The following is a 20,391-nucleotide window of genomic DNA, read 5'->3' as shown; positions in this document are numbered from 1 at the left end:
GAATAACTCCTCCAAGAACAAGCCTACTGCTTGCATCAGGACTGCAGGCAGTTGAGAGGAACACTGAGGCAGGGTGCTGTAATGTTTTCAGGAAGCTATTTATGATGCCCTGCCAGCCCCTCCCACCAGCCATGATCTTCCTGCATTGTGTAGAAAAGCAAAGAGACCCAGTGATGATGTCACAGAGCAAAATTGAGTATGTCATGAAAATGGAATGGTTTTACTTTATAAAATCATTACCATATTGATGAGGAGTGGAGAGAGGAAACGGGAGAAAAAATATAAACTTCAGTTTTAAGCTCCTGTTTCTAAGCATACAAACACCAATCCCATAAAAGAGGTTTATTAACACAGTAATAGTAGGAACATCAGCATTTAAAGGGGAAAAAGTACCACAAGAAAAATGAAAGAAAGGAGTGATGAGAGTACAGGGCACTTACAAATGTTAAGTGTACCAGCTCCCATCAGCCCCTACAGCAAAAGATGTAATGAGAAGTGGAGTTCTCCCTTACACAGTGAGGCACTTTGGACCTGATAACACTAAATGCCTTGTAGCACTGAAAAGTAAAGAGTAACCCACTACCCATTAAAGTAGGAAATTGAAGCATCAAAGGACACTTCTGTCTTCATGTTATGTATACATGGGTACATATATGAATTGTAACACTATGGGTGTGGTTCTTTATAGATACTGCATGTGTGGCTGTATATAAATATAAATATGGATTTATGGTATTAAAAGCATTCAGATTAAAACAATTCATATTAATACTATTTCTGGTAATCTCTCCCTGCACAGCCGGGCAGATGTTAGCAGTTTCTTCTAGCATAGCATGTCACTGGTATGTCCAGGCATGGGCTACACTGTGTACATTCCTATCTTGTTAGTGAGTGAGATAGTGGACCTGTGTGCTTCCTTTGTGACTAAGCATGTATTACCGGCAATGGATGATGTATTATTGCAGAATGTGTGTGTTTTTATAGGTTGGTAAATAAAAGATGGTTTGCCTAGCATGACTACAATACATTCGTGACAACTCTTTGTTTACTAGAGTCACAAAGCAGTGCCAATAGCACTGTAGAAAGCAAAATAAATATGTAGGCAATCACAGCTTAATTCAAGTGCAAATAATTTCAAATAAATTACATGAAAGTCATTTGTGCGTTTATGACTGTTGCCAAGCTATACATTGAACAAAAGCTGTAGCAGCGAATATCATTTCGTGTTGCTGATTTTGTATTTACTGAAGACAACAGAGCTTGTGGGCTCCTTCTACATAAAGGACAGAAATGAAGTTACATAAAACATTTCTAAGAAATATGAATTTTGGATGTTACTGTGCTTCCTTGATAGAATACCAGCTCAGAACAGATTGTGAAACTTTCCAAAATGGGAGTACTGGATTAACAATTAATTGGTTTCATGACTAAAGGGAGATTAGCGGTGTATTATGTGCTGGTATAATAAGCTATTCTGCATTTTATGTATGCTTATTGTTAGAGTGAAAACTGTCAAAACATAATTTAGTGAATCTGAGAGTATTTGCTCCTATCTTTCTTGTGCAGTTATCTGCCTGACTGTGCAGGAAGGAAGTGGTATATAACACTGGACGTTCAAGCTTCTTAAACGGAGCCTTTGTGGGAATTCCCAGCTATTGCACACAGACCATGGAGGATTTGGACACAATGTCCCTCAGTTTTGTTCCAGTAGCCGTAGAGTCTGTGCCAGTCCCTGGGCTGTGCCAAATGCCAGGTACTGACAGCACAACCAGTCCTCTAGAGTCACTCCACCTTCTCTTTCAAGAGCTCGCTCTGCCAGTTTTATTAGGAGCAATGTCCTCTTCACCTCTAACCAGTTATGTAGAGATCCTGGCCCTTGCAGCACATCATCACGCGGCCCCCAAATTAAGCAGCGAAGAGCTGCCTTGGCGTGCCCCACCTGTAACCGATCAGAAGGGCTATGCTGCAAAAGAAGACCTGCAAGTCGTCCTAGACCACGTGAGTATGGAGAACGACGTGGTACAGCTGGCAAATCACAAGGTCCATATTCCCGCTCCTTTAAGCCTCCATCTAGAAAGGGGTTAGCTAAGTGCAACAGCTCATAAATGAGGATCCCAGTCTGGAACTCATCACTCCTTCTGTACTGTGTTGCTCCCACAATCTCTGGAGCCATTCTTGATGGATCCCCCAAGCCCTGTGGTCGCCAAACACTCTGGCTCTTCAGCTTAGCCTGGCTAAAGTTGGTGAGGAGCAGTCGACCAGCACATGATGGAAAAGCTCTCTGTTCAGAAGGACCTTTGTCCTTGGGGTGCTCATTTTGCTCCTCTGTAGTAGACTTTCGACAGCAGCTACACTTTGTCTCACCAGGGCGGCAGCTAGCAAGCAAAAGGTTGTCTAGTCGAAGGTCACAGTGTGTTATTCCCTGCGCTTTTAAATGCTCCAGTGCCCCACACAACTGAAGCAGCAGTAAGCACACTTGTCTTTCATACATCTCTGGATCCCTGCGGTGCTGGAAGTCTCCCTCCCTTACAAAGTCTGCAAGTGTCTGTCTAGGGGGTTCTCGTGTAATCACCACCACTCGACTTCTCCGTTTACCCAGTGACCCTTGATTAGTAGAAGAAGAATGCTTCAGGTTCTTGCCTGGGGCCTCCTTTCTTTCTGTAGATTTTTCTACAGTTTCCCCATTCTTTTCTTCATCCTCCTCTTCTTCTGATACATTTGGATCCTCCCAAGGCAACAAGCGAGCTGGTACTTCAGCCAGAAATTGCCCACAATCCTGCTGGATGTTGAAATGTTCTGTGAGGCCTTGCCGTACTGCCAGGCAATGGTAATATTCCCTCTGGGCTTGCTTAGACTTGCTGCGGCAGATCTGGGAATAAAAACAATGCATGAAATAAAGGGAGGCATTGGCAGCAAACTGCCTATCATCAGTGTAACTGAATAAGGTTCCAAAACATGATGCTAATTTATGATTCATTTATGGATATGGTAACTATATTTTAAAAATGTGAAAATAGTTTAAAAATGTGAAGCTATGAATACAAATTAATGCTTTTTTATTCAGTTTTGCAGAAAAAAGAACCTCTGATCTTCTTATATCTTTACAAAGAATTATGACTGAAAGCTGAAAAATTACTTCCCTATATTAAAAAAGAAAAAAATTAAAGATCAGAATATAGTACAGACTATTTGAATTTACTTTGTAGATGCAGTAGCATGCTTTAGCATTCTCATTTAACAGCTAAATACAAAATTAAAATACACACAAACAGTTCACATATACACTGTATATGAACAGTTTTGCACTTTTTTTCAGCCAGGTATGTGGTTCAATGCTGCCACACTGCATACCACAGACACAAGATTCCACTTAATTGATTACTGCACCTTCTTGCTTCATCTGCCTGCAAACTAGCCAATGATTCAACAATATGGGGATGCTTATTTCCAATGAGCAAGCAGGTGATAAAGGAAGCTGCAACAGGAAATAGTGGTGTCCCCCCTGACTATGCCTCGATGAAGTGTGTGAATCACAAGACTGGCTGAGCAAAATTACAAACATTTTATCTGATAAAATCACTGACATGTATTTCAACTATGCCTGGAATTGCTCAGGATCACCTAGATTTACAAACAATAAGAAAGAGGTATGTTTCTCATAAAGTGACTGTCAAATGCACATTTTATGACCCAACATGTAATGCCAGAGATCAGAGATTTGTGTTATTTAGAAAAGACTTTTGATGAAGAATTTCAGTAGATTTCTTCATACTGTACAAAATGCCACCAATCATGTCAAGGAATTCAAACAGGTCAGTGATATAAGGGCTTAAAGTGTTACTAAACCCAGAACCCTGCAGTCACTATATCTGGTCTCCAACAGTACACAGAAAATGGAAATGCAATTATTTTATTAAATATAAACTGCTAAATACCTTTTCTCAACAGCAGTTAGAGCAGTCTTGTGACTTCAGCAGAGCACTGGTTAAAGCTTCTAGGAGGAGTTTTATTTATGCTCTAGGAGGATGTGATACCCTTGACCCTCTGTCTGGACAGTGCTGATTGGCCCTGTGCTGATCACATGCACTCTTCCAAGAAATAAAGAACCTCTCTAGCAATACACACCAAACTGAGCATGTGCATGTTACTACGGATTCAGTCTGTATCAGATGGTCATTTCAACAAGAGGAGGGGCAGAGAAGAAAGGATCAAACAGCCTTTTAACACAGAGGATTAACCTCTTAGGTTCCACAGTGAGTATAATAAGCATGCTTTACTGCATATACACACTGATTTTACTTTTGTGGGTTTAGTAACACTTTAATCTGGCCTTGCATGGATCAAAATTCAGCCAGCACAGAAGAAACTGGCTGAATTTCGATCCATGTGGAGCCTTGTTTGTTCAACAGAAGCAGCTTTAGTACCAGCAATTGATCGGCACATGCAGCCAATGGGCTGCAGTGCTGATCAGTGTATTTTGACAGTGCGGGAGTCCCGCTGTCAGAATACAAAGACTCGCTAAGGAGGATTTCCCCCATTCACTTCAAATGTGTGGATGAGGATTCAGCCACAGGATCTTGTCAATAGACAGAAATCCAATCTTCACTCACCACGGCAGGCTTTGTCACTAAGGACCTTCAAGGACTTGGTCTGTGGTCCACCCCTTTGGATCTGTACAGCACCCTGCCAGGAAACACCTTGGTAAGACCAACTGCACACGGTTGCATATGCAGGGTCCAGCGCTAAAAGGCTGCATTACAGGCAAACCCCTCCAAGATTCTATTCACTGCAGCGGGGCTTGGGGCATTCAACCATCTGAATGGATCCCACACCTGTCCCTTGAATCTAATTAGGACCTTTCGAGACCACCAATACTTTAAGCAGAGAGCTGAACTTCAGTGACCATCACATTCAAGACACTGGCAAAAAACTGATGTTCTTCCTGTAAGGGGGGTGGGGTTATACAGTGGAGGATTCCTGTCTGTTTTTGGTTGGCCTGTGTCCATTCACCTATAGGTGGTGCATAACCCAGATGGTAATGACTACAGCTTGCTTTGTGTCCAGTGATGTACAATAAAGAAATTGGTTAAGTTCTTTTCATTCAGCTGGCTGGCAAAAAAAAACAAAAAACTGAGGCATGTATGGCCATCTTAGGTACTGGTTTGTTTGCACCCAGCTGGCTGAGCATTGAAACATGCTCTAAGTAACATGGTGTATCTACACTGGAGAATAAATACATTTTTAGAAAGAGCTTAGAGAGTGCCAACTAATATGTGTTTGCCTTCCATTTACAGGAATGTAACACACTAGTATCATTTGACATTGTTTAAAATACCAGCATAAAACTGACTTACCTTTACAGCATAAAGATTCCCAGGGTCCCGAGCATATGACGCCCGGTAATATACAGCATCTCCAGCCTGGCAACAAGGTGTGGAACTAGCTAGTCGGAAATCTGGCCAACTCTCCAATCCAAAGTTGACTGGTTCTCTTTGTCCTGCCATGAAGATGTCCTCACAACGGGCATAGAAGCGACGAAGGGCCTCAGCTTGTAGCTCTGCGATTCTCCCTCCTGAACCCTTGGGCTTTTCTACAGAATTTCCTGACTCATTTCCACCAACCTCCCAGCTGCGCTCTGTATCATACGTGGGATTGGCCAGGCTGAGTACTGTCCCAGGTGTCCTGTCTGGTGTGCACTGACGCGGTGTCTGATTCTTCTTTGGAAGGGGAGGAGGAGATGGAAGTGGCTCTGATTCTTCAGGAGGGCTTCCACCACGAGTCTGCCGAGGCTGCTTGTAAGGGATCATATTTGCCCGAGAATGACCTGTGAGCAGAAAATACTAGACTATAAGATGATCTACTAATGTGCATCGCCATTCTAATATTTATTATTGTTCATTATAAAGAAACTAGCACAACAACTCTATGGATTACAACTGATATCCTAGTTCTGTATATTATCATTTTTAGTACTGTATAAAAAAATTGCTACTAGAGACATACTGTACCTCCCTCTCAATACCTAATGTAGTCTATAGTAACAGTGCATTCATTTACTATTACTAAATCAAAAATGTACACAATAAAAAAAAGACACCAGCTATAAAAACAATTAAAAACAAGACTAATGCCCTAATGAATGAAAAAAAAAAATCACCACTATACACAATAGCACCGCTTTCTACCAACAAAATTCAACATTGTTGTGGAATTGTTAATTATTTATACCTTCAATGGAGAATAGCACCTCTATCTTTACAGGCAGTATTAATTGAAATTGTTCATTATTGACAATCACTCTCAAGCTAGCTATACACTAGTAGGTTTTCAAAGGTACAAATATTTGTAACATTCATTTTTCAGATTGAATGTAATTTCCCAAACGAAAACCACATTTACTGTTAGAAATGTGTTCAACATATGAAAAATTTTCCATCCTGCTCTTTTGAATTTTCTCATCATTGTGGTTGAAAATGAATGGCAATATGACTCCAATTGCAATTAGAAAATCAAAGGAACGTTCCTAAAACATAAACAAAAAAATAGTAACAAAATTCTTCCAGTATATAGCCACCTTTACTCTGGGACAGGATGAATTTTGATCTATGTATGGGCAGGCTGGTTGTACGGAGGTCTTCTGTTAGAAGGGTGGTTTTACCGATTGACTTCTGTACAACCAGCCTGTCAGGTTTTTCCTGAATGACCAGTGTGGCAGCTATATTGGTGGGCGTTACCAATGCAAGTCTATGGAGCTGCACTGCAACCACATACAATGCCTGCAATTGCAGCGCAGTTGTGCAGCATTTACAAGGATAGATCAGGCAGCAAGGAGGTGACATATCACCACCTCGCCACCTGTCAAATGCCCTCTGAAATGTGATCCATATGCAGATATCTCTTCATAGAGCACTATGTGTGTGAACAAGCCCTTAGGGTTTACAAACACTAAAAGCTAGCTTTTATCAAGATCAAGCTTGCAGTCAGATGCAGCCATTATCCAGAAATTCCACAATGACCTCTGCTTGTCAAGGTGGAGATGCATCAAAGAGTCTTGTTTGAGTAAATTGAACACATTTTTAAATTAATCTCTCACCACCCGCCCCAGCATCCCTTTAAAAAGTCCTGAGTCTGGGGAAAGGGAGGGGTTGGAGGTGTTGGGAAGGATCGTCCATCATGTGATCACTGTCAATGGCTGTCACAGTGGTCACATGATCAGGAGCAGGTCCTGCCAGCTACCGTTCATTAACAGGCACCAAAAGCTGTCTTTGATCATCCAGTGATGTATATGTGCGGCATGTAGGTGTTAAAGTCCCCTTTTGCAGCTGCACATATGTGATATGCAGGTAACAACAGGTTAAACAAACATAGTTGCTTATTTCTAGAGTCTGAACACTGTTATAATAGATTACTGTAGGTACTGATTTGTATTTAAGGGATCAGATCACACATAACTGATAATTCAGTTTTTGGTAGTTGCTGGGGAATTAAACTGCCAGGTTCCTTTACTCTACTCTACAGGGAATCTACTGGTGAGATTTCTGTGCTGAGTTCCATTGTCTGCACACCTGCTGTGGACATTATGAGAGGGTCTTACTCTCCCTGATGGATTTTTTTTGCACTATGGAGAATGCAAAAGGAGATGCTAGAACATGCAAAGGGGAGTGGGACCACTTAAAGCTCCAAATGGAAAGCCAGGAATTATGATAGAGAGAATAACTGTTAATGTATACAAGACATATAATAAGAAGGCAAGGGATGGCTCACTCACTAGTGTCAACCTATAATCAAAATATTACTTTTGGGTGGACTGACCTTTTAAAGTGGAACTCAAATTAAAACTTTTTCGTTTGATTTGGATAGTGAAGGAAGGGTTACACTTGTGCCTTTGGATTGGGGATTTCTTTTAATTCCTGTCTCAGTGACGGTGGTCACAGTCACAGGACGTAAGGGGTGAAAAAAATGTAAAAAAAAGAGATTGTTCGTACAGTTGTAGAGGGTTTAAACCTTCATCAGGTTTTATTGTCTTCATTCCCTAGCATTCTCTAGCAGATCACAAAATTTACATATGACACAAATTTAACCATTTCCTGCCTGCCCAAAGTACACTGTGGGCAGGCTGGATCACGTACATGTACATCATCCAGTCTGTTCCAAGTTAGGGGCGTGCACTTCCTGCTAACCCGTGCTGTTACCGGCTAAAGCTGGATTTTGTCAGCAGGTCCTGGGCAATTATTTATGGCTGAAACCTGCTGATCAGCTGTAGCCAATCACAGCATAGAGTCCTGTGTTTACAAACACACATGGCTCTGTACACAGATCAGCGATCTGGCCGTTTCTTCTCCCTGTAAAACAGGGAGAAACAACAGCTAGATCCTGTAGTAAAAGCAGCACATATTACACTTGTTTGCCACACAGTGTCATTAATACAATGTACAGTATTATATCTGATCACTGCATTAGTGTAACTAATGATATTATTGTCAGTTAATCAGTTATTGATCCTCATAGCGAGGGTCTGTTAGCACCAGGTTGACCGCCACATTATCAGTATAGCGTCATAGCTACGTAAATTCCATATTATATATCTATATATATCTATATATATTTACACACACACACTTTTGTAGACACTAACTTTATTAAATACTTTTTTTTTTTTCTACCAAAAGGCATATAGCAGGATACATTTTGGCCTAAATTTGTGAATAATGGATATGTTTTATAACAGAAGTAGAAAATATAGTTTTTTTGTTTATATCATAAATATAAAAACCCCGGTGGTGATGAAATATCACCAAAAAAAAGCTCTGTTTGTGTGAAAAAAAATTAAATAAATTTTATTTAGATACAGTGTTGCATGACTGAACAATTGGCAGTTATAGTAGTACAGTGCTGAATAGCAAAAAAAAAATGCTTTGGTCATGTAGGTGGAAAATCTTCCAGAGGTAAAGTGTTTAATAAACCAGTACACAAACTTGCAAAACATCACTGATGAAATCCTCAGAGATATACTATATAAATACTGTTTATTTCTGTGTATTTCATCTTACCCTGGACATCTATACATTTTTATGCCTATGGAATTGTTTTAAAAGGGGTGTGATCCATTGACAATGACCAGTGTAGAGATCTTTTAATGTAAACCAATTCTATAAGGAAACAATTCCATCTGGCAGACTTTGTTAGCCATGTCACAAATTGATTGGCACACTTGTACCTAGCTCCCAGTAACGGACAATATATCAGGGAGCAGATATGTACGAAATCATTCCTTATTTATGGGGTTTACTATGTTACTAAGTGCAGGTGATTCTCACCTAAGTTGCTGTAGGTGGCTCCCCCTGGGCTGCAGTCTGATGAACTGTCAGAAACAACTTCTGGCTTTTCACAAGTCTGGCCATCACTGTCAGCAGGTGTGGGTGAAGTGTCCGTCACATTCTGATCACTAGGCAAAGGGGGCAACATGGGTGCTAAAGAAGGGGAGCCTTGTGCAGGCATTTCCTCTGGGGTGCTGCAAACGAGAGATTGATAAGAGATGGTTAGCACTAGATCACATTATTCAGTCATTCTTTACTGTTAATTAACACCTTTATTGTATGTTGTCGGTTTCTTTGCACAGAAAATACACAACCGCAAGGTAAGCAGAAGGCATGGCAGTACTAAACAAAAGTAGCTAGAAAACTGTACAGACAGACATAACAAATAAAAGGACGTTTGGTTCCTCACCATGCCTTGCTGCTGACACAAGTTCCCATTTTCGAATATGCAGTTCATGTGAGAAGTACTAATCATATGTCCTGAGGTCTGACCTAACCTTTGTGTTTACCTGTAAAGGAGTGTCACCAGATACCCACCCCTCTGACAGCTCAGCGCACACACATACCGCCCCCCTTCCTCCACCACTGATAAGAAACTGGGGAGGAGGAGGGATTAAAGTAGTCATCATACAGTGTAGAAGCCAGGTAGTCAATATACTGAAAACCAAATAGCTGTCTGTTTTCTTTTTGAACTTCCTCAGTTGTTGTCAATGGAAGCACATTTGCCCATTTCACCCTATTAAAGCAGCTCCCATTTCTTGCAACGGACAGAATAACTCCTGGATTTTATCTTAATCCCTTATTTCAGCCCTAAAATGGCAAAAAGGATGACATGAACACCCCAATTTGTGCAAAAACATACCTGCCCATGGAATCAAATGTTTGACAAATATAGATGGCTATTGGGGTACAGTGGGAAAAGAGGTATTTCCAGTGGTAGAAGAAACTGCAACTGAACAGGCAGAATAGCATAGCAAGGAAGAGGAAGGAGACGCATCAAAAAGGAAGTGTGACAGGACACTGACAGGGTTATCTATGCTGGAAACTGCCTGCACTATTTGAATTGCGGTGACTAATACATCACACCGAGACTTCCACTATTCTGGAATGTCTGCATGTCTATGTGATATAAAAACTGTTTCAAAGTTTCACACGTGTACAGTCATACATAGATCAGCATACTGCTAACGTGGGATAAACAAACACATCTCACTACTACAGAGCTGTGATGTCATCTTTCACTTCATATATTTATATGGTCATGAAACTCTTGTAACATAATAACCCAATGTTTAACATTAAAAATGGAACCTAAAATTTCATATTCCTGATATGTGCCTGCTGTACCCTGTACTTTTATGATAAAGTGTCCACTTCTCTTTGTATTGCTTCCTTTGTGTGAAATCCCTGGTGTTCCTGCCCATTCCTCTGCTTTCCTATTAAAAACTGACCACACCAAACAGGAAAGCACAGCGTGGTCAGCTCTGTAGCTGTGCTCAGAATTCTGCCTGCTGTCTTCCAATGATCATGCTTGGGCTGACATGCCCCCCTCCCCCTCCTCTGCACAGCCACACTGGTAAGATCAGTATATGCTGCTGCTTCTCCTCCCCCAGCTCTCTAAGGGCTCGTTCACACTTGACTGTTTTACCAATGCTTGCCAAACGCCCCTATAGCGTTTGGCAAGCGTTGGTCTGGCGTTTGCGGAGCATTTTTTAAAGCTCCTCAAACGCTTCGCAAACGCCACATGCGGCGGTTGCTAGGTGTTTGCCGAGCGTTAAAAACGCCCCACAAACGCCTATAATGCAGTTTGAATGGTGTTACCGATCCGCAAACACCCCGCAACCGCGTCGCAACCACACCGCAAACGCCGGCCGGCGTTTGCGGAGCGGCACCATAGACTAGAATAGGAGGCTTCAACGCCTCCTGACTCGACCAGAGGCGTCCGTTTTGCCGCAACGCAAACGCTCCCGTTAGAACAGCACCATGTGCTGTAATGTGCAGAATTGGCAGAGGCGTTTGGGAAGTGGTAAAAACGCTTCCCAAACACCTCTCAGCTGCCTGCACACAAGGCTAGTGTGAACGTAGCCTAAGATCCATATGTAGCTGAGAACACAGGAAATGTGATCACCTATATAAAAGGAGAAAACGAAGGCGTTTATAATGTTTTTTTAAATCTATACACAAATGTTTTGCCTTTCATTTCTATTTTAAACTGAATGTGTTGTTTTACAAGGTGAGGGTTTACATATACTTTAAAGGAGTTCTATGGTTACAGCACACACTTCCATTTTAGAACATCAGCATTGTAATAAAAATAGTTATTATTGACAATCCAATATAAAGCTACTTGAAAACTCTCCTTTCATGTTGTTAGTTTGCTGCTTTCCAAAACTTCTTGGGGTCCCAGCATGCTTTGCAGCTTTTTCTCTGCTATTTACTTTTCACTTCTAAGGACTACATATCCCATGGTAACTTGCTGTTTGCAAGCTGTGAGTGCTGTTCTGACTCCGCCTCCTGAAACTCCTCCTCTCAGCACCTCTGTAGTTCAGAGGGCAAGCTCTGTTAAATGTGTGACACAGCAGTGCCTACTCACAGGTCATAGTGAATACGTGTCACAGAATTCAAGGAAGTAAATGTGTGGGGATCTTCAGAGTAAATTTGGCAACTACAAGATCGCTCAAATTAATAGTACACGAGAAATAATTACAATACAATGTAGAAAGTAATATATAATTTTACATTTAGACCATCAACCTCATGTTATATACGGTCTTGATGATTAAGAACTCCTGTTGGGCTTTTACTGCTCTATTAGAGTGTTACCCTCACTTCCTGTTCTGATGACAACGGTTTCACCTGTTGAAACTCTGACACATACAGAAATAAAAAAAGTTTCCAAGACAGTAATTCTTTTTTTGATAAGCACATCAGATTGACCAGATATGCTCATCTCTCCATTCGATTTTTGAATTTTGATATTAATCATATATACTTCTCTAGAATGCAAACGACCTCATATTTTTCCAATGGAAAAAGGCTTCCAATTTCCTGCAATTTTAACCCTCTGGTATTGGATCCTGTCTAAATTTGCCCTTGTATGTGTATGTATGAATGTGAGTTAGGGACTTTAGATTGTATGCCCCTTGAGGGTTAGGGACTGATATGAATGTACAATATATATGTAAAGCGCTGCGTAAATTGATGGCACTATATAAGTACCTGTATTAAATAAATAATAAATCCCATGGAGGGGGTGTAAAAAAAATCTGATGGGGTTCTAGTATTCCCCTACTCTACTACAGAAAATAATTTTTACTTCTGTAGGTGTCATTGTTGGAAAGCTTCCATTACTTTCTGTTTAGTAAAACATTGTCAGCTGGACAGGAATGAAGCCCCAGGATAGCAGTAAGTAGGTTTTAATGTTGCCTAAGAAAAAAAAGATCTGACTTGACATACACGTTAAGAAAACACGAAAAAAGTTTAAGTGCTTAAAGGAGATGAATGGGTTACTAAAAAAATATACATGCTCGTCAGAACAAGAACTGAGTGGTCACTGGAGCCCTGGGCTGGAGGGGGCAGGCACAGCTGGCTTTGAAGTGTGCTATGAGACACTCCATATATGTAGTACATACTAACAACTACTTTGTAAAAGTATGGAACAAGAGACTAAACAGTTGTATATATGTGGATCACCAAAATCTATAAAGCTTTATGAGTCTGGGTGCACACTAATGCGGTGCAGGATACCTCATGTAATTTGCACAGGAATCGCACCGCATTTCTGTGCGAATTACATGCAAATGTCCGTGCGGTGGGATTTGAGCCGTACATTTTGTATGGCTCAAATCGCATCACATCCGCACCAAAAAGGTGCAGGATCCTTTTTTTATCCGCACACCTGAATCGCATCACATGGGTGTTCTCACCCATATGATGCGATTTCTGGTGAATCGCATCACGTTTTTTGATCTGTTTCAGTGTGTCACTAATTTATCACTGAACCCCACACCAGTTCGCATGAATTCCATGCGATTGCAATGCGATGCGGGAAACGCACAGGATGCGCACCATTTCCTGTGTGAACCCTGGCTTAAACTTGAAGTTTGGTAAAAAATAAATATATATATATATATATATATATATATATATATATATTTATATTTGCAGTGATCAAGCTCCCGACAGGGGCACACCCCCTCCTCCCCCACTGAGAAAAGCCATCACAGGATGGATCACAAAAGAAGGGGGAAGGGATGAGTGGTTCCCATTCTCAAAGTGGTTGTAAAGGCTGAAGGTAAAAAAAATCTTCTGTGTGCTGCTCCCCCCACAGCCCCCTCTTGATCCAGCAATATGCACGAGAGCCTTGGCTGTCCCAAGTCTCTCTCTCCTCATTGGTTGAGACAGCAGCGGCTCACTCACAGCCAGTGAGCCAATAAGGAAAGAGTGGGGGGCAGGGCCCAAGCTGCAGCTCTGTGTCTTATGGATGCATAGAGAGTGTCTCGGGGATGAGCATGCACCAGTACCCCCATAGCAAGCATCTTGCGACTGGGGGCACTGGTCAAGGGAGGAGCCTTGAGCAGGTAAGTATGACAAGAGCAGGTAAGTATGACATTTTAGTTATTTAGAAAAAAAACACAAAAAAAAACAAAAACGAAGCTTTAATATCTCTTTAACTACAGCTTCACAGAAGACTCGGAGCTATTATTAACCCCAACAGGGACAAATGTTCAGCGGCAGTACAGAGCCCCCTGCACAGAAGATTTCTATGGGATCCAGCTGCCTGCACAATGTGGGTCATGCAACATTATAGGTATGTCACTAAAGCTAAAGAAAATATTTTTTTTGTTTTGGCAAAATTTCAGACCTTCAATGATGTGGGACTCACATAAATGATTGATCACACAAGAACCCACATTCCAGGTAAGCTGTGCAAAATTGGGGCCAAGATTTTTTTAAAGGCTACTTTTCTCATAAAACAATTTGGCAAAAATGTCACATTTTTAAATTTATGCAAACATGTGATCTATCAGTGAAAGTATTTTACCTGCTGGACTTTGTCTCAGCATCCATGTTATCCTGTGGGCTTGTGGCCATTCCTTCATTTTCTGACCGATACATGAACACAATAGATGGCTTTTCTCCACCTTCTCCTCGGCTTTCACTGAACCAATGGTGTCTTTGAACTGGTGGTGGAGGAAGCATGTGGATAACTGTACCATCTAGCCCCAACAGTTTACCCTCATCTCCTCTGTCTTCACAGCCTCCTTGACCACCTCCTTCTTTCTTCCTCCTGAAAAAACTTTTGAAGGATATCCAACGGCGTGGTTTGCCATCTGCTGGCCTACGTGGCTGTGTTGCAGTGTCAGTTGGTGATGGGCGATTTGTGCCCACTTGTTTCCCTCGAGTTGCAAAATGTTTGTGAAGCATGCTAGCATGGTAGGGTGAAGAAGTAGAACGTGGAGGTGGGAAAGGTGGAAGAGGCTCTGTTGTGGAAGACACAGTTGGGCTGTCATCACTGGATAGTGCAGGAGATGTTTTGTTTAAATTAACATTCCCTAAAGTTTCACTGTGTGAGGAAAATAAAGTTTTTGGCCTTCCCAAGGAGCCTGGAGGGACTTCTGGGTCTGACTGGGTTTCTGTCGGCCGATGTTCATCACTGCTGTGAGACTCGGGAGTAAGAGCCTCTGGTGGAGAGCGAGGTGGCTGGATGGATGCCACAATCTGAGACAAAACACGGTTGGCACTCTCCCTAGGACAGCCACTTGTCTCATGAAGAGCCACATCTGCAGATTCTTCTTTTCTTTTTGTTCTTGCAGGAGTTTCTATTTCCTCGTATGTATGACTTCCTGTCTGTCTCTTTTCTTTGTCTGGGGGTGGTGGAAAGACTCCACCAGCACCCACAAAACTTCTGTAAATAGCTAAGTTATCATACGCACTAGGGTTAATAAGTATGGGCACTTTGTCAGCGCTTTTGCAGCTATGGGCATATTCTGGTTCATCATGAATTATAATAGGAAAAGGTGGCATCCCTGCATTGTTGTAGCTATTGAATTTAATTTCTGACAAGTTTGGAGAACGAACAGGTACAGTATGGGCACTCAATCCAGCAGTAGGAGAGGTTGGGGCTGACTTATAGCAACTTCGATTAGGTGCTTCTGCTGTCTCAGTCTTTGCAAGATTTTGTCGAGGGCTAGTGCTTGATGTCCAGACTTCCTGATAGCGGGTAGAGCTTGACTTAACTTTTGTGTTTACACGGGAAGCACTCTCACCAGCCATTGCAGCAGAAACATCAACTACTGTATATGGCTTACAGACTGGCTGCTCCAAGCTCACTACACGATAAGGCTTTGCCTGAGCCATACCAGCATCTTGAATCACATCTTGCATTATACCTTCTGGCCCAAGACCCAAGGCTTTCTCTGTCCCTATACTTCCATTACAAAACAGTCCCCCTGAGGAAGAGGAGGAAGAAGATGATGATGAGGATGAGGGAGGACAAGATAAAGAATCCACCATTGAGGGATCAGGAGAAGGAGAGATGGTAATTATTTCATGACCCTCTCCTATGACCTCACAGCCATTTAGAATTTCATCATAGCTGTCATCATAATCCACAGCACAAACCCTCTGCAGTGATTTTTGTCTCAATGGCACAGTGTTCCATTTCTCTCTTCTCCCTAGTCTTCCTGGAACTGGAGATAAACTGCCACTTTGTAAATTGGCAAAACGTGGTTGCCCCCTCATACGGATCTCCATGGCCAACAGTTCTTCGTCACTCTCTTCCCAGCTTTCCCGCTCTCCTCTGTCGCCGTCATCTTCCTCATCCCAGCTTTCATCTCCACTGGAGAATTCTGGGTAGCAGAAGCGTCCACCATCCATTCCGATGATTGCACTTTCTTCTCCACTTACTGCTACTCTTCGAACACTTTTCTTTGACCCACCTCCATCATGATGACTGCCAGATAAACAACTGGCAGATGGCTTTCTCTCTAAAGATCGTCTATAACACTGGTTGATACGACATAGAAAATTTTCTCGAGGAGTTCCTTCTGGTTGAAGCATAGGTTCCAATGGGCTACCTCCTAAACCAGCTATCTCTTTCAAAACTTCTGTAAGTCCACTACTACCCACATGATTGTTATTAGAGACAACTATCTGCTCTGCCCCCATGTTGTTATTTGTGCGATCATCATTACAAACCACAGGAAGTGCTTGGGTTCTGGTGTTTGGAGCAGGCAGGGGTGATCTGGCCTGACCTTGTAAAGGATGGCTGCCAGCTCCATCAACTGCTATCATAGTGGGTTTTACAGCAATTGTGGGTTTCTTGGCCACAGGAGGCCTGAATCCAGTGCTGGTACGTGGTCGCTGGCATTGGTTGACTTTGGTATGTTGTGCTCGGTAGGGTGGAGGTGGTGGAGGAGGAGGAGGTGGCTGTCCAGCACCTCTGCCAAGAGCTGATAACTGGTGCTGGCCTTTGGGCTGAAAGCAGTTCTTGCATTCTCCTGGCTTCCAGACATGCTCTGTAAATGAGCCACAAGCTGACATTATGGCAGGTATTGCAGAGCATGGCACCAGGCCACAAAACTGAGTGCTACTCAGAAGTTCATAGATCACAAAGCATGCGTGTCAGGTGGAGTAAAAATTTCATACATCTGTTAAGAGAAAAGGAAATATAACAATTACCATAGAGATAAAAACGAAAAGCCAACACTTTCTAAATACACAAAATAGGTAATATAAAGGATAAAGAACCAACAAAATACATGTCAGCATGACGTGGCAGGTGCTACCTTCTCAGTAATGGCACACGGTAGAACAATGAATCTTTTCTGTGTAGTAATGTTTTATTTAATTTTCAAACAATAACATTATGCCTTTATTGTAGTTTGTCATTTACACTCTCTACCAGTTGAAAGGTACAGAATAGACATTATGAATAGATATCTCTCATTGTATTTATTGCTTTTACATTCAGTACCAGTGCACTGGAGACAGTTATTTAATCGGTAATGCAAAAAAGAAACAATATGGCCAGCTTCCACCTTTTCATCAGTTGGGGTAGTCAGAACAAGGAAAATAATGGCTCATTGGTTGTTATCTGACATGATGTAAGATGTGAATTGCCTGTGCCAAACTCCCTCTTTGACTATGCTTTGCCAACCTGCTGCACAGAAAATTATATATAGAAAATTGTAATGCCATACTCCCCCTCAATAGTTGTCAAGTAAACTGAGAACAAGTATGTGGAATCAAAGTGCCAGTCCCTCTCTATAGACACAGCTGCCTTCACCTCTTAATTTACTTCGGTGGTCATCCTGTCTTTTTCCCTAAGCACCCTTACATGCATGATTTCCAGACCTAGGAATTGCTGTTGCTTTATTTCTATGAGCATGATAAATGGACTATGAATATTTGCCAGTCCGGCTGCCAACATTCTTCTAGCGGTTTACTGATGCATTTTAGTGATTTTTTTTAGTCTTTGTAAAAATGCGTAACCTTTTGTAGGAGTATCAATTTACCAATTTAGGCATAACTATTTCCACTATTTATGTCGTGACCTCACAGCCACCTCTTACTATTCCCAACTTAACATTCCACTTACATCCCCAGAATCCTTCTCCCAGGACATTCTATTTATGACTTCATTCATGCAGAAGCATCTAGCAATCCACAGGCCTTTCAGCACCATCTCTAGGACAGGCCTAAAAGCCTCATCTGTATTTCCAGTATTGCAGTATCAGCGGTTCTCTACTACTTATTTCCGTTCTGTAAGAAAGGAAGACATTAAAAGTCTGGACACTGGCAACGACCCCCCCCCCCCCCAACACTAGGTCCAACGTCCTGTCTCTGAATCACATATGGGTGTGAGAGAACACACTCCCCTACCAGAGTTTTGCAAATTGTTGCTCTATTAACTCTTTATCGGAGCTTTTTCAGTGCAAATGCTTACATTCATGATAAAGATTATAGATGGAATTGTCTGATTAACATTGCACTCATCTATTTCTTTTGATTTTTAGGGATACGTATACCTTGTGCACAGGTGGAACATTTGTGTAATACATGTAGGTGCCAACAAGCAGTACTATAGGTGTGTGTTTCGGCATGTCTGTGCAGTAACTTGACAGATCACGGCATGTGCCTGTGACATTAGCTGGTCTGTAAGTCTGTACAGCAATGTGACAGCGCTGGGTATGTGTATACACATACATGAGTATAGGTCCAGCTTCCCTGCCTCCCGGGCCTGGGAAGAGTTACAGGAATGCTCGGTATGTCTGGGGGGGGGGGGGGGGTCAGTCTGGGAGTAGGGAAAGTATGTGCTATTTACAGGACAATATGGGGGAGGAGGCTCACCACCCCGGCAAAGACCCAAAGAGCATCCACTGTAAAACTCGACCCAATCCTGACTTGGAGAGCATGTCTCCTTTAACCCTATGGTCACCAAAAAATTGACAGATCCTCTATACACATTCATGCCAGCTCACTGCAGAGTACCTCTTCATTAACCCACTAGTAATCAAAGGCATGCCCCCCCATTACTATCAATACTGATGAACATGGACATCCTGTAAGAACATCAGATTATCGATCCACTAAAAGACTAATGTATCATGTCCCAAACATGCGTTTTATCATTCCTCGCTTAACAAAGCCTCCCATGCAAGAACGACAACAAAAAAAATAATGTACAGTGTGATAAATCCACGCATTACAGAAATCTAAGAAGCAATCTACCCTTCCACTGCCAAAGAGCTAGCGAGTGTTCCTCAAGTGTAACACATTCTGTTCTGGCATGTCAATCCCACAAATCCATATCAAGCTACGACAATTCCAGCACTCACCAGAACAAGCGTTTGGCTGATCTTTCCCTGCTGAGCGAAGATGGTCACACTACGCTGATCAGCTGAATATGGATGTGACAGACTGGGGGGATGTAGGAGACACAACTCTCTATGTGTAGATGTCACAGCTGTATTTGGCTGAAGGCAACAGAGCTTCATATGGTGGAACTGTCAGTATGTGACATCTCCACAAATGAGCCTGACAGTGCTGTGTGTCACCGGCTCATGTGCATGTTTATTAAAGAACAGTACCAGCAAGCTGTGTAGTGCAAGCTGCCATATGCGTGTCAGAGCTGATCTGGTGTGTATAGTGTCTGAGCTGTGTATGTTTGCTTGCTGGCCTGTGCGTGCGTGTGTATGTGTGCGTGTGTGTGAGTGTGTGTGTGTGTCTCACTGCCAGTGAGTCTGACTCTCCCTATGTCTATCTCGTTCTCCCCCTGCAGGGAATGTTAAGAGCAGCAAGCAAATCATTTCCTGAAGGAGGAAGGCATACATCTCTTTCTCACTCTCACACACATAAAACATGCATCCCCCGCATACACGCACACAAAGGATGCTTACATACATATTGTGCTCATACAAAAGAAACAGCTAAAGCCTAACTATTCTCCCATTGTAATGGCATGGAGTGCACAGGGGAGAAAATCTGTGTTTACCACAAAGAATAACAAAAGCAAATGAGGCTAATTTAGGGCAATAGAAGGAATAACAGATTGAAGTAACTCATAGTAACCAGAGAGAATAATGAAAATGATGCTGATTGGATGATTTCAATGGCGCATTATCACTTACTTTGTTACACGGGAACCTTCGGTATTTGTAATTTTAGAACCTCAGCAGAGGTCTTTCAAATTGTAGGACAAAAAGGGAACAAGTATTTTACTGCACATGCAAGAACATCACAGCAAATCCTGATGGTATGTCAAAGTATTTGAGGACAAACAGCTGTATCAGAAATCCTTTAGTTTTGGAGAGGCAACTGCCTGTTTGTGTCCAATCTTAAAGAGGAGCTCCAGTCTCCCCCAGGAAATTAAAAGTCAGCAGTTAGGGCTCGTTCACACTTGACTAATTTCTAACGCTTGCCAAACGCCCCTATAGCGTTTGACAGGCGTTAGACAGGCCTTTGGGAAGCGTTTTTAAAGCTCCTCAAATGCTCCCCAAACGCCCTATGACAAGTGTTAAAACCGCACCACAAATGCCTACAATGAAGTTTAATGGTATTAACGCTCCGC

General features: G+C 42.1%; 1 protein-coding gene across 4 annotated transcripts in view; it reads right to left on the bottom strand.

Moving 5' to 3' along the window:
* Positions 1–327: 327 nt before the first annotated feature.
* The window catches only part of PEAK1 (pseudopodium enriched atypical kinase 1), a 98,096-nt gene continuing 78,032 nt past the window's right edge, over positions 328–20,391 (bottom strand). For 2 of the 4 annotated variants that reach the window (XM_089671368.1, XM_089671369.1), the window contains exons 2-5: positions 14,362–16,969; positions 9,318–9,511; positions 5,355–5,824; positions 328–2,869 (exon numbers count right to left, since the gene is read on the bottom strand). In XM_089671368.1, the coding sequence (XP_089527494.1) occupies positions 1,694–2,869; positions 5,355–5,824; positions 9,318–9,511; positions 14,362–16,862 (4,341 nt within the window). In that variant the 5' untranslated portion in view covers positions 16,863–16,969 and the 3' untranslated portion in view covers positions 328–1,693. Of the gene's footprint in view, positions 2,870–5,354; positions 5,825–9,317; positions 9,512–14,361; positions 16,970–17,919; positions 18,073–19,159; positions 19,574–20,391 lie in introns of those variants that run through there. The other 2 variants (XM_089671367.1, XM_089671371.1) reach the window with 2 other exon arrangements.

Source organism: Staurois parvus, unplaced genomic scaffold (genome assembly GCF_062004578.1).
Source record: "Staurois parvus isolate SC_StPar_1 unplaced genomic scaffold, SC_StPar_1.0 ptg000105l, whole genome shotgun sequence".
NCBI lineage: Eukaryota > Metazoa > Chordata > Amphibia > Anura > Ranidae > Staurois > Staurois parvus.
Note: the sequence above shows the minus strand (reverse complement) of the source record. Positions and strands in the feature narration are given on the sequence as shown.